The sequence below is a fragment of the Montipora capricornis genome, chromosome 11 (genome assembly GCF_036669925.1).
Source record: "Montipora capricornis isolate CH-2021 chromosome 11, ASM3666992v2, whole genome shotgun sequence".
Lineage (NCBI taxonomy): Eukaryota > Metazoa > Cnidaria > Anthozoa > Scleractinia > Acroporidae > Montipora > Montipora capricornis.
In genome coordinates, this window is record NC_090893.1 from 12,113,178 (window position 1) to 12,128,177 (window position 15,000).

The following is a 15,000-nucleotide window of genomic DNA, read 5'->3' on the forward strand; positions in this document are numbered from 1 at the left end:
AGGCCCACAGTTAAAAAATAACAACAGTCATGGCAACTTTCCTGACACAACGAGATAGGTTAAACCTAACCCCACTTTTGAGCGTGTCCCTTAGAGATTTCAGCGATTTTCCGTTGCCACCTGCCCAAGAGCAATGAACAATTCTCAACTGTATCGTTTGTTCTGCTCCTCCCTCATTCTTAAAAACGATTGCTCTAATTCCAACCACCTTCGCTTCCCGATTTTAGCAATTCAGACGAAGAAGAGGATTTGGATGGCTGGATGGATAGATAGATCGTTTATTGTGTAAGTACTTTGCAGTCGTAAAACTGAATTGCGTATTTCACAAATAACGTAGGTTAAAATATAAAGCTAATTACAATATATGGATATAAATACCTCGTATAGTAATGCTAAAATGTATACAAATATCTTACAGTAAAGTCGACTACTTAAAAACTTCAGGAACATTTATGCGCAGCCCTGAGATATGGCAAATTTTATGTCTTTTGACGCCTTAAATTATAGCTGGATTGGTTTCGTGGTGGCACCAGATTGTATACCTTATGCCCGGGATTGATAGCGATAGAATCAAACAATTGTCTGCAGAGTTCATTGCGCCTATCATATAGCGTTGGCAGGCCTAGGCTGTCAAGGTATACCCGATATGACATGTCAGGGTTAGGGTTAGAGTGAAATTATGGAAAGCACTGTGTTCTGAATTCTTTCTATATCCTCATTAAGATAAGCCGGGAGTGCGTAATGAAAGACCGGAGAGCAGTATTCTAGCACAGGTCTGATTGTTGTACAATAGAAATTCACAATGTCATTAAGGGGAACTCGAGCCCTTTTCAGGAGAACAATGAAATACAGGCGCTTATTTGCTTTCTTCATGCAATCTACAATGCACTGGATATCGTAACACCTATTAACTTCCCGCAGTCGGTGACAGGAAGCTCGTTTCCGTCTACCACGAGAGGGGGAAATTATGAGAGTTCTTCTTAAAGTTGATAACAATCTCCTTGCACTTGTCGACATTTAGCTGCATCCGCTGAGTCCGGCCTAGACCAGTCCTCCACGGCAGGAACAGCATGTTGGTATGGTTTGGGAGATTGTCGTGTCGTCCACGTACTTCCACATGAGAGCGCCAACCTTGAGATCATTGATCATGACCAAAAAAAGCCAAGGGCCGAGCTTGGTGCCATGTGGAACTCCGACGGGGACTAGGCCCCACTCAGAGAAGCAGTCTGCGGACAACTTGACGCGTTGGTGTCGGTTTGTCAAAAAGTCAGTCACCCAGGCTTTGATGCTGTACGGCATGTCCAGGCCATTGATCTTAGCGACAAGTATCTTATGATCGATATGGTCAAAGGCCTTGCGATAATCAAATAACACGACCCTAACAACTGCACCTGTACCGTCTGTAGCTTGCGACCAGTGGTGAAACAACGAGATGAGGGCGAACAGGAAGGAGGATTTGGGGATACCGCCGAATTGGTCATGGTTAATGTTCTTGAGTACAGCGGGGCCGACATGGGTCGCTACAACAAAATCTTCCGCGAGTTTCGAGATGGCGGGAGTAAGGGAGATGGGGCGCAGATGTTTACTAAGGTCTTCGACAGGCTTCTGCTTGGAGAGCGGGACGACGTCAGATAGCTTCCAGGGCGAGGGCAGTCTTTGCTCTTTATAGCCAGAGTTGAGAATTGTTGTTACGGGTTCGGCAAGAACCTCCGCGTACTCTCGCAGGAGCCAATTGGGGACACAGTTGGGCCCAGCTTTAGGGTTAGGGTTTACGGCTGCTTTACGTGGATTTAGTTGTTTCAGGGCGGCCAGGACGACAGGCTACATAGGGGTCATCCTTACAAGCTGCAACTGACTCTAATGGCTGGAAGATTTCCATGGGAGCAAGGAAGGCCGAGTTAATTTTGTTGGCGATTTCAATTTCACTGAGTTCGCCTTCCAGGTGTAAACTGGAGAGAAGGCTGTCCGAACTGGAACAGGAAACCATTCCGGCAATCCATTTGACAGCATTCCACCACTGTGAGGGCTTTTGCGGCGAAGTACTTGCTGCGGAGCGATTTGCGCCCTCGGTTGACGGCGTTACGGTAGAGACAATAGCTCTCCTTGTCTCCATTGTTAAATGCTTGCTGGCAGAGCATGATAAGGTTTTTTAACTCTGCAGTGATCCATGGCGCATCGTTGACGTGAATCTTGTAGTGGTCGACCGGCATGATGTGATCCATACCGATGTGAATTGTGTCTACAAACAGACTCAACTTGGCCAAGCAGGAATCTGCGCAGTTGAACAGGGACCAGTCGATAGACGAGAAATAGCGTCCGAGCTCCAACTTTCTACTTGCCCGTGTGTCCCGCCTTGATACAGTTTTCCTACTGAAACCCTTTCCCACTGGCCTCGCTTTGGGGCCACTGACTTTGGGAGCTGGTCATTTGTGGGTTCTAATGTTCCCGTGAGAAATGAATCAACGATGAAATGATATATGAAATGGATCATATATGAACTGCGGATATGAAATCAAGTGAAGCTATGATCCTCGCAGTTATGAGCGTAATTTTGCAATTGCGTAAAGAAGCCAGATCACTTTGTTATCACTAAGTCCAAACTTTGGTCCCCCCCCCCCCCCCACCCCTTTGTAGACTTGTCTACCAGTTGTTTCAGCTGGAATTAGGTAGTCAGGCGGCGAAAGTTTAGGCGATTGAAATCCCCCCATAACAAGAAATCGCAACCGAGGTACTCTCCCTTCCATGGACGCGAGGGACGCAGACAAATAGTTGACAAGTGCTGCGTCTCTGTTGCTGTTGTTAAAGTATGGATGGTACATAACGCCCGTAATGAGACAAGGGACCCCGCGCGGGATTCGGCTAGGTCGTAGCCACGCCCACAAGGCCTCGATGTCCGGATCAAGCAGGTTGTCCAGGCGCTTGAATTTGATCGAGTTCTCAAATATAGAGGCCGACACCACCGTGATGGTCCGTGGTGCGGTTGCGGTAAATGAAGGAGTATCCTGGTATGTAGAGGTGAGAGTCGCTAACTGTGTCTTGTAACCATGTCTCAGTAAAAAACCCTAAATTAGATTTTAAATCCAAGATAACGGAGAGTACTTCATCAATCATTGATTCCTGTCCAGCAAAACCTTTTCTGAATAAAATGACTTTAGAATGGCAATGGTAAGGAGCTTCAAAAGCGAGTTGCGTAGAGACTTTATTGCCTGCTGTTGATTTATTGCACCTCATTAACAAGCCAACATTGAAGTTCAACTTTCGACCGTTTTGCACTTTAGTGAGGGTAATCATATTTACAGTAATGTTGTCAATGGTGTATGTTGGGCCTCTTGAACATTGCCATATTTGGACATGCCCGTATACTGAGAGCCTCGCGTGAAGCTGAAACTTTCTGGTTGCGCTGTTAAATTGGTTCCACTTGCGTGTGTTTTCTTTGTTTTTCGACACGTAATTATTAACTACAAAAGATTACAGTGGAAGGTTCAAGAAAGACAAAGTTGTGCCCAGGAAAAACCACACCATTGATTCAAATGGCATGTAGAGTCCACAAGGCTATGAAATATGCTATGATCATTTGAGTCCACTATCCCTGGGGCACTGACTATCAGCAATTCATTTGATTTAAAAGTTCTTACCAAATATCTATCAAGTACATTTCCTGTTGTTTTCATTGCCGTGGTAGTTTTCTGCTTGTGATGTTGTCCCTGACTCTCATCTACAATCTCTGAAAAAATGTCAGGGTTCTACCAAAAAAATATAAGAATTTTCCATCAACAAGCATTATTTAGCAGATTTTACAAGTAAGGGGAGGAAACATTTGTAATCCAATCATGCATGGTTTAACATCTCATTTTGTTACAAGCAATAATTGTGAGGCAGGGCCTATGGTTTATAGTCCTTATCCAAGAAGACTTGAAAAATATAACCTGCTACCTCCTGCATGGTAGTCTGATTCTCAACCAACTGAGCCAAATGGTCAGTTGTTCTTATCTACTTGCCCAGGCAATTTGATTAACAACTGCATGATAATTTAGAAATAATGTAAACGTCCAGACTCCTAGTAATGTAATTTCTTACTTCAATACGAACTGCTTCTTCAGGGGTCAAGTGATATCTCAAGGTTGTGGTGATAGTCTTAACGACAATTTTGTCCAGATCAAATACACTGAGTGCCTTGTTTCTTTTTATCTGCGTATGAAAAAAATAATGAAAGTCATAATTAACACAGTGATTTAGTGAAAAGACTGAGGGAGAGACGTGGTGTAGCACTAAACCACAAATGTGGGAAAGGGTCATTCTAAAGGTTCCACAACAGAACATCTTGCAAGTGGTCCATTGTGAATATTAATTCCACTAGCCATGGGTCTTGCCTACTGTTAGTTGGTCACCATTGAATAGAACCAAAAGAATAAACAGCAAGTCCTTGATAAAGTAAGATAATACCGATTCCTTTAATTATGCTGTAATGTGGGAATTTAAGCTAATTATTTGCAACAAAGTATTCCAACGTAGCAGCATCAAAAGACTGAATATCTTTCCTACAGTACCAACATAAATTTAGCAAACATGAGCAAAACACTTCAATCGCTATTTAGGCTTATAAATAAAGTGTTCTAAAGGGTTACTGAAGTAAAGATGGAAAGATTTGCATCTTTTGTTAAGAACTGCACATGACAAAATGCTTTATTCATATTTTGTAGTTTTTCGTAGAGAAGAATCCTCACAATCTCAGAACAAAACTTTAATTTTAGATTATCCCAAAACCCAATAGTGATGTCGTCATATAGTGCTATTGACATCTCACGTCATGGCATTTCTATATCAAGCCGTCTTTTTTCCTTGTACTGGTATGTTTATTTTCCTTTATCTTTTTCATTTAAATGAACACTTGTTTATGGTTAGCTTGTAAGAAAGTACTCTCTTGTGTATTGTAATATGATCTACATTGGGAAACAGAATGTACAGTTATCTACCTGTCTTAAAATTAGTTTCCTTCGAAATCTCCTTGCTTTTGGGTTATGGTGCACTGCTCTTGGACAGGAATTCAATCTGAGCAACAGCTCTTTTTCTTTATCTTCTGAAACTGTGACCAGGCTAATAGAATGCAAAAATTGGTAAGGAACTTACACCAGATACAAGTGTCACACAGCAATCACTCAACCCAATGTTGACTAATTCCAGAGAAAATAAAAAGGAAAAGGAAACACCCAAAATGAAAACCTACATCATTAAACCTTACCAAACAACCAACCCACTTGCCTTGATAGAAAAACGTTAGAGCTCTACCTGTGCGACAGAGATGTGATGTACCATCTTAAGGGTTGGATAACAAATAATGATGAAATGATATATGAAATGAATCATATATTGAACTGCAGAATGAAATCAAATGAAGCTATGATCCTCGCAGTTATGAACGCAATTTTAACAATTGCGTAGAGAAGCCTGAAAAATTCAGGACTTCAACGGGGATCAAAACCGGCAAGAGAGAGGATAGACATCCGGGGAAACAAAGAAGGCGGATAAGAGGCAGCTAAAACAAGGATGTTAAGTCGTTCCACTTTTTTTGTGAGGCGCCAGCTTCCGATATCATAAATCATAATTTAATTTAATTTAATTTATCCACCACAATTCATGGAGTGGCAGGGGAGAGGAACTGAACTTTCGTCCCAATTGACACCTAACCCCTCCATCCATAGAACAGACCACAACACCAGGAACTCCATGCCTTACTCTTCTCGAATCGTGTGTGGGTTCTTTAACGTGCCACAGAATTTACACCCAAGGTTTATGAGACGAGACTTCCGGCTTATAGTCCTTACCCGAGAAGACATGAAAGTCTACCTATTTGCAGATGTCGTTACAAAGGCAGAACTTTCTCATCAGTTATTTATCTAAAGAACCAATATCTAACATAATCGGAGCGCTACCATCACTTGTTTCACCGCTCGAAACGTCAATCTACTCGTTTTGCCACCACCGACAGGCATGTCAAAGAAACTGTTGTCAAAACTGAAAGAAAACTCCCATGAACTAGAGATCCTTGCCGCCAAATGTAGAACCCCAATATAAATCCGCCAACGATGTCAAATGTAAAACCCAAGTTTTAACGTTTCTTGCAAACTGTTACACACACCACCCCTGCCTGAAGGGCCACACTACACCTAAAAATCACTGACAACAATAACTACATTCCATTTTCCACGCCACTACACTAAAGACCCTAAAAAAGATAAATAATTTGTGGTGACATCGGGGTCTCAAATGAATCTTCTGGGAAATTAACACTCTTATTATGCAAATAATGCCTTTTGTTTTCATGGTCACTGATCACTTGAACAAAAACCAAGAATAGACCGAATGCATAAATGGCAGCCAAAAAAATATTCTTTTGCTTATGTGCTAATTAGACTTACTAGCCTCGTTTCCATGGACAAAATACAAAAGAAATGTTTCTTGAGAGCGAGGCTAGTCAGTCTAATTAGCGCATAAACAAAGAATACATTTTGGCTGCCATTTATGCATTCTGTCTATAGAGTACCATGACAATTTTCTTACTAAAATTATTATAGCAAACACTCTTCACAAATTTAAAATGAAATGAACAAAAGTATAGTTCTGATTGGTGACTTCCTGTATATCAACCTCTTTAAGATCATTATATTAAGCGACCCTTTTTCCTCAGGTCTGCTTTCTTTCCCCGTTTCTATACCTTACCATCCTTTTGATGGTAATGGAACAATGAATAGAGATTTCATTTCATGAACAGGTTGTAGGAAGCATGACATAAAAAACGTGAGCTATTTTATCACCATGACATAAACTGTAGTACCTTGTTTGTGGGAGATATGAAGCAGTTTTAACAGGTCTATACTTGAGCTTGCCCTGGGGAGTGTCAGATAGGAGGTTCTTACTTGATGTATCAGATGTAATAGTGGATGCCAAAGAATCGGTTTCATCATTGTCTGTAATGGGTTCAGATTCTAAAAATACAGTGTAAGAAGGGAAAGAAAAAAAATCCTTTGAATAACTATAGCTTGCAGAGATAGAGCAAAAACTCAAGTTATTAGTCTTGATTATAGTGATCATCATTGTTAATGAAATAACAGAAGCAAATGTAAGGAACCCTGAAAAAAATAGGCTTGAATGGCACTCAAACCCAATTGTGCTGCACATTGTCCTGTCCATGACGTATTATGTCATTTAGAAGATGGTTAATTTCAACTTCATTCTTGATAAACCATTCATACAATTTATTTTAATATAAAGGAAAAAACTAAATAAATTAAGGCCCAATGACTTTCAGATTATTTTTTTGAATTGAATAAATTTCTATAAACATTTTAAACATTACTTACCATACAATACTTAAATCTAACACTACTTTTTTGATAACAGAAAAATACTTACACGACATATTACAGTACAAAAGAACCCAAAAATATATAAAGGACACTCCTGAGTTTTACAACAGACATGTTTCGGCAGTTGCCTCTGCCATCTTGAGTGTGAAATGAACAATAATTATTGTCATTATCATTAGTCATTTCACTAGTATTTATATTTCACTGTAATTTATTGTTCATTTCACACTGAAGATGGCAGAGGCAACTGCCGAAACATGTCTGTTGTAAAACTCAGGAGTGTCATGTTTTTCTTAAAATTAAAAATAAATAAATAAATAATGATAATAATAATAATAATCAGGTTATTCAAATACAAAAGTGCTTTCAGTTCAGGCAGCCAAGAAACCATTCTACACATTCAAACAACTTGATTGCTGGAAACTACAGGCTCATTCCCTTATTCAAAAATTCAGAAAAGGTAAAAGAGGCTCCCATTTATGAGAATTTCAAATTGTTACCGGTACTCATGGGTAGGAAAATCATCACAATACATGGAGGTTCTGTCTCAAAGAAACCCTTTCAACACATCGTAAGGCCGATAAAAAAGAACATACAATACTGTGTACAAAAAGAAACAACCATACAAACCTTTGCTCTCCCAGTCACCAATAAGAGAGTAAGCATTTTCCAAATGATCACAGCTTGTTGAAATATAATTTGGGAAAGCAGTGCACACTAAAAGAGAAGAGGTTTCCCTTGAACCAGGATTACAAAGGGACAAGGGAGGGGTACAACAGGGCAGGAGGAAGGAAAAGTATGACAATAATTTATCACTTTGCACACAATTCAAAAAACTAATCTAGGTTGCACAAGCTCCAAAAGGAGGATTGTAGTTTGGAGTAAAAGAAATAATATTAAAGTCTTGGTAAAGGAAAATGAGGCGTCTGCAGAAAAACGAAATTCTTGCATCGCTTTTTTTTGCATAGGGTGAAACTATAATATCACATTAAGGCTACTAGATTGAATTATTTGAATACAGTTTTAGTTTTTTGGTATTTAATATTGCCTTTTAGTTTTGAGGTCTCAAACTCAGAATGACCAAGTCTGCTGCAGAAGCTCCTGCCTCTTCACTTTATTGCAAAAATAACTGCCCGTTGTTGCATCTTAGTCACAGATGAATGCACTCCATTACCATGTGAGGAATTTTTGATATTATGTTAAGAATTGAAGGAAATCTCACGCACCAAAGGTAGAAAAAGTGCCATAAAATCGGTCTACGAAGACAAAAGAAAAAATCCTCACACGGTATTTGGAGTAGTACAATCAACTATTAGAAATGAAAATTTGGAAGTGTTATCTTAAAACCAGTTGGGACAGGAAGCTTGTAATTTTGGCGTCAAAATAAACCCCTAGAAAATCGAGCTTGAAGATTTTGCGTGCAGCTCACGGCCTGCTGAATAACCTACTGCCCTCTACTTGAAAGCCACTTATGCTGAGCCAATCAGCGTTCGGGTGCGTGAAGGCTGTCATTTGACACCCAATCCTTTCATGTGAGATTATTGCAGGAAACAAAGCCCAAATTTACTTTATGTACAATTGATTTTAAACACACCTGAGCTAGAATCTGCCAGCTCATGCATATCTTCCTCAGTAAGTAACTGTGCTATTGGGTCATCAATGTTATCCAAAGCAGGTGAGAACTAAAATGAATTACCAACAGAACACAATGGGTTTAAGGTTTAGTGGCACTTCCAGCCCTTCACGATGCATTAAATAATTTGGAGTTGTTACTACTATCAGTCTGTAATGCTCTTATAAAGGTGAGCCACTTGGACATAAGATTTAAGACGACTGCCAGGCAAACGGGCCTCCTCAACAAATTCACCTTAGATTTTGTATCAAACCACTCGTGCTTGGAGCTTCGCGCTTCGCGCATCGCGCATATCCCATGTAACTTGAATTTCACGAAGATCGATCAGATTGCAGTGAAAAACAAGAAAAGAAAAAACAAAGAAACAGCTCTGTGCGAACGGAAAAAAAAAGTTCCCTGGGTGTCTCGAACCACCGACTTGTGCCTGCATTCATCTCGCATCATTCGATTGAACTACCGATGCAAGCAGTACTTTAAACTGTTCGGTTAAACAATGAATACTGAGTGTTGCTTCGCCGATAGTGTTTTTGCATAGCTTATTTCTCAAAAATAAAGCTTAATTAAATCGGTTAAAGAAATACCATGGTAATGTTCTTATAAAAGTGAGCCACTTGGACGTTAAGATTTAAGACGACTGCCGAGCAAACGAGCCACCTCAACATTTTCAACTTTAAACCACTAGTGCCTGGAGCATCGCGCATCGCGCATATCTCATGTAACTTGAAGTTCACGAAGATCGATGAGATCACCACGAAAAACAAGGAAAGTTAAAAACAAAAAAACAGCTCTGTGCGAACGAAGAAAAAGTTCCCTTAACGCATCGAACCATCGCCTTGTGAATTCGTTTACCTTTTGCTTTATTCGATTGCGCTACCGATGTAGTGACTCTCTGCGGTTAGGTATATATCGAACAATGAACGGTAAGTGTTGCTTCGCTGATTCCATTGTTTTCAAACTTGAAGCCGATCGTGTTTTTGCATAGGTTATTTCTCAAAAATAAAGCACACATCGGTAAAAAAAATACCAGGGCAATGTTCTTAAGTTCATTTCCAGTCAACTTGCAAAATTTGGGCTAGTTTTGAGTAAAACTGAAAATCGACCGAAATTGTCACTTACTAGGTTTTTGCATGCAGCCCTTCAATTAAACTGCATTTCCTCTAAACTTAGGTGTGAGTTATAAATACCTTCTTACGAATAAACTAGTAATTTTTTACCTAATTATAAACAACAAAGAAAAAAGGGTCAAAATTTTGAGCAACACCACCCCATTGATCACGCCATTGAAACTCAAAGTCTACAAACCTAGCATATGGTTATGCAATAACTTCAATTACCTGTGCATTTGTTACCACCCTCATTGCCAGTAGGCAGTCATACCTTTGAAACGGTTGTTTCTCCACTATCAGTTATAATGGACTGTCCTTCCAATGTGGGATGGTCTTTGCTCATATTTACATTTATCTTTGCTTTGAATAATGTTGGACTATGTCCTCCTTTTCTCTTATGTTTGTGACCACTAATTCCTACGGAAAAAATAACAACAAATGTGTACATACAGTGCATACAAGGGTATTTATTAAAGCACCCTACTTGTACACGGGTTTTTCAGCATCAAAGCTATAACTGTCATAAAGTTCAAAATAAAAAACTAATAGGAATAAAAATAATATAATCTAATTAAAGGACAAGAACCGTTATCTTGAATGATGGCAGTCTCTGCAAGAGTTGCAGTATTTCAATAACCAAAACGTTGGTTTTATCTCTATTGATCTAATAGGAATTTTCACTTTTTTTGGACAAAACATATTTTCACAAGATCTTTGTTAATTAAAGATAGATATGGCACTAGTGATAGATATGGTTAATTCAGCTTGTGGGAAGAAAAGAAAAGCTTAGTCAGACAGAAAAAAATCATTAACAGGGATAGTTAAACAGAACATTAGGCCAGGAAAGAAGCCTTGTGGAATGACAAACTTCAACATAAGGACTAAAGACACTATCACTTATTCTAGCTAGCAAGGTAAGTAAGGGTGCTTAATAATAATAATAATAATAATAATAATAATAATAATAATAATAATAATAATAAATTTATAGAGCACTTAAACTACAAGTCAATAATTCATTTAAAAGTGCTTTTAGTCATGCCTTCCATTGGACAGAACTGACCAGCAAGACCAGGCATTTGGAAGGACTAACTCTACAACCCTTTTAAATGAACACACTTCGAGGATGATATATACTCTTTCAGAAGAATGCAAGGGATTTTCAGGCAAGTGTTACTTCAAATTATTGCATTTTTCTTTGCAAACTGATATGTCAGGTCTGGCCAGCCAGTTCTGACAAAACGAAAGCACTTTAAGACTATTTATTGAGTTTTGGAATTAATACTTTACACACCATGGATTTCAGTATCATGCCAAATATGATCAAACGCTTGGGACACATCCATAAGGAACACGATTAAGACCTTTTTGCTATCCATGCTGTTGATGAGGATGTGGGAAACTATTTTCTTGCCAATGGGCAAAAGGACAACTAAAAAATCAGAGTCCAAGCCAGGATTGGAAACTACAAGCTCTGTAACACCGGTTGGAGTCAGTAAGTCGTTCATCTATGTCCTGAATGGACAATTTTCCTCACTTCAATCAACAATAATAGTAAATCCACGTCCTTTTTAAAATAAGAGCACTCGAATCTAATTTGGAAAGCTTAAGAAGTGAAAGTCAGCAAGACTATGCAGTTATCTTCATGTAGTCTACCTGCTTCGCTAAATTTAATAAATGGTGCAACATTTTCTTGCAGGGACCACCATCCAGTCTCCTTGTTAAATTCCCTCTGCCCTGACTTGAAAAAACGTGGGCATCCTGATGACAATATACCAGCAACAGTACTGGGCCATGTGGTAGTCTTTTTTCTATGTACACGAACATGTTCAAATGAGTAAAAGTTATTAGTATCAAAACTATGATCCAATAACATAAATAACATTTGAGTACATGTAGGTGTGGTAAAGACAGCAAAAACGAGAGGTAACAATCTCCTCAGTCACAAAGACCAACAAAACCAGTAGACACAACCCCTTGTCTTGAAGGAATAATTACCCAGAATATGGGGGGAGGAAAACAAAACAATATTATTTAAGCCACTATCTTGGTTGGGCAAATGATGCAAATGGTCATCAAATACTGATCACCTGCCTTCTGTGTTCTTTACATCTAACAAAGTTTTTTTCATAGGTCCTCTACCACCGATGTCAGTTTACAAATGCAAGGAATGCCTGGACATGTCATCCTCAGATAAAAGTTAATGTAAACTTAGCTCTTGTTGAAAACAGACAGTAAACCTCAGGTCTATGGCAACCAAAAAACACATTAATTCTGAAATAACCCAGCAACCCTTTAACTCACTTCTTAGGAAATAGCACCATCCAATATCGATCAATGAAATGACAGATATCTTCTCTCCATCTAAAGTAACCTTTTCTTCCCCTGCTTGTAGCATATAGATTGTATAGTGACAGGTAAACAGCTTGGATCCTAATGGCAAAAAATACACTAAGTCTTCATCTTTTTTTGTCCATTTCTCAATTTGTAGAAGCTTTGATTCATTCCTTGATGTTATAATACTCAAGTTGATACTAAGTCTTTTGATATTGTCAAGACATGGCAAGGTAACATATTATTAATTATTGTCGACAATCCATTGAGATACAACACGATTAGCACAATGTGCTAAGTACTGCATAATTATGTGCATGATGTACATGTATATATTAGCAAAGACAGTTAACTTTTAATTAAGGTACTCCTTCAAAAAAGACAAGATAGCGATATTCACTGTTTATAAACAATTTTTTTGATATTTAAATTTTGCCAACCACAGAACAAAAGAACCTTCGTTTCAACAGCCAATAGATCTCTGGTTGGCACATTAATTATTAAACGACAATAGATGACATAATGGTGAGTATTGCTATTGCAGCACTCACATTTTTCACCTCACCACAGGTGAAGTGGGATAATCCTGACCTGGTGATTGCTTTTGGGAAATTCAGACAAAAATGCAAGCTAACGCTAACTCTACCTACTGTGTTCTTAAAGATGTTGATAACAAATTGCCCTCGAGTTGGACGTTGCACACCTCGGAAGGTTTCTTAATAAATATCTAACTAGCCTGTGAGCAGGCTCCCCGAGGGACTTGGGTTGGGGGTAGAATGAGAAAATTTTTAATGTCGTGTCCAAATTTTGGACGCAAAATATTGATTGGTTGAAATTAAATTACTTGGTGACGTCACCATTGACAAGCTCTGACAACAAGAAAGCCGCCATTTTGCTTTGCAGAGATTAAAGGTGATCAGAAATGTGTATGAGAAAATCGTAGAATGTTGCAATATTACCGTAACTTAACGCAATGCCATGCCTTCTCTGCTGGAAAGAAAGGAAGCTCTGTCTCTGTTATCCACAGGATTCAAGAAAAGTTTAATTTTCCAACTTTTTTTAGTAGTGGTCAAAATACAACAAGGGCGACATCATGTCACCGTGGTAGTTTCCTGTCCTCTACAAAAAAACTATTGCTGATCACATTTGGACAGAAGCTTGGGCCTATTCAGCTGCCTCAGTTGCTGATTTAACGATAAAGGAACTTTACACGATTTTAGCAAGTATTTAGTTAAGCGGAAAAGGCAGCTTTCACAAATTATTGCTTGATCTCCTGGTAACTCTGCAATACTCGAATATACTTAAAAACAAAATATTCCAATTCTCAAATTATTGAATTAGTGAAATACATATCTGTAATCACAAATACTCAATAGGGCTTTGAAATAAAGTGGTGTATAGGTATTAGAATATCTTTTGTATCTATCTAGTAGAATTACCGTATTTACCCGTGTATAATACGCACTTTTTTCCCGCTAAAACATCTCCAAAAATTGAGATGCGTATTATACATGGAATCCATTGTTTTAGACACGCGTCCCTCATTAGCATAAAAACAAAGACGCATTGGTTTTGCCAGAGGAATGAAGAGTTTGGCGTGCTCCACGTGTTGGGACTGGGGAGACGAAGAAGCCTGCTTGTTTATGCTTTCGAAGCTCGTGTGACTGAAAGCATGAAAGCAGCAGAGAAAACACCAATTTAGCAGTAATTCTTGGCGGATTGACCTCAGTTCTGCCTGAAGAGATGATTGAGTCGTATTTTGTCAAATATGGAGTAGTAAAAAAACCTTGATAACACACGAGATGATCTTGTGGACGGACGACAAGATGAACTTGTCGATAAAGACTCTTGTGCGAGAGAAGTGCTGTTCGATTGTGACTACAAGTTAAAGGTTTCAGTTTTTAAACACTTTACATAGGCTTATTTACTTTACTGTTGTATGTAGCGGAGCAAATTTTCTTATCCAGGAAATAGATTTTTTTCACACTAGTTTTGCTTTTTGCTTGAACTATTTTTTTTCAAAATGCAGTCCAAAATTGGGGTGTGTATTATACACGGGCGCGTATTATACACGGGTAAATACGGTAAAGTGTAATGTAGTAGTTGTAATGCTTGTATTCCATTAAAATAAATCAAAAAAGATAACTCCGCTTCGCTTTACCAAAATGTGGCGGCAGTTGTGGTCGACGAGTCTCACACAGTGGAGATGTGGACAGGGAAAAGGCATTTCTCTTTTAGTCCTATTACAATTGTTTTACGTTTCTGTGCTAAATATTTCCCTGACGAGCGAACCACATCTTCCGTGGAGATGGACTTGGACGAATTACCAGTACAGAATATTCAGCTACGCTTTACAGCATCTGCAGTAGTTGTTAGGATTTTCTGGTGATGGCTTCCTTCCTTTACAATTTTTGGGACTTTCTGCTTCCAGCAAATTTGAAATACACATCGCGTGGCTTACTGTTTATATCAATGTTTACTTCTGGTGTGCGCTGATTGGCTAATTCAAAATTCAGAGGGATGCGTGCAGGCTCTCTTTCTCTCCCGCCGCAGAGAGAGCCTG

General features: G+C 38.9%; 1 protein-coding gene across 1 annotated transcript in view; it reads right to left on the reverse strand.

Annotated features, from left to right (window-relative positions):
- The window catches only part of LOC138024976 (cysteine-rich protein 2-binding protein-like), a 35,356-nt gene that overhangs the window by 3,431 nt on the left and 16,925 nt on the right, over window positions 1–15,000 (reverse strand). The window contains exons 5-13 of the mRNA XM_068872181.1: window positions 12,408–12,536; window positions 11,760–11,914; window positions 10,375–10,520; window positions 8,959–9,046; window positions 7,995–8,081; window positions 6,833–6,983; window positions 4,974–5,094; window positions 4,078–4,188; window positions 3,636–3,743 (exon numbers count right to left, since the gene is read on the reverse strand). Of these exons, the coding sequence (XP_068728282.1) occupies window positions 3,636–3,743; window positions 4,078–4,188; window positions 4,974–5,094; window positions 6,833–6,983; window positions 7,995–8,081; window positions 8,959–9,046; window positions 10,375–10,520; window positions 11,760–11,914; window positions 12,408–12,536 (1,096 nt within the window). The remainder of the gene's footprint in view (window positions 1–3,635; window positions 3,744–4,077; window positions 4,189–4,973; window positions 5,095–6,832; window positions 6,984–7,994; window positions 8,082–8,958; window positions 9,047–10,374; window positions 10,521–11,759; window positions 11,915–12,407; window positions 12,537–15,000) is intronic.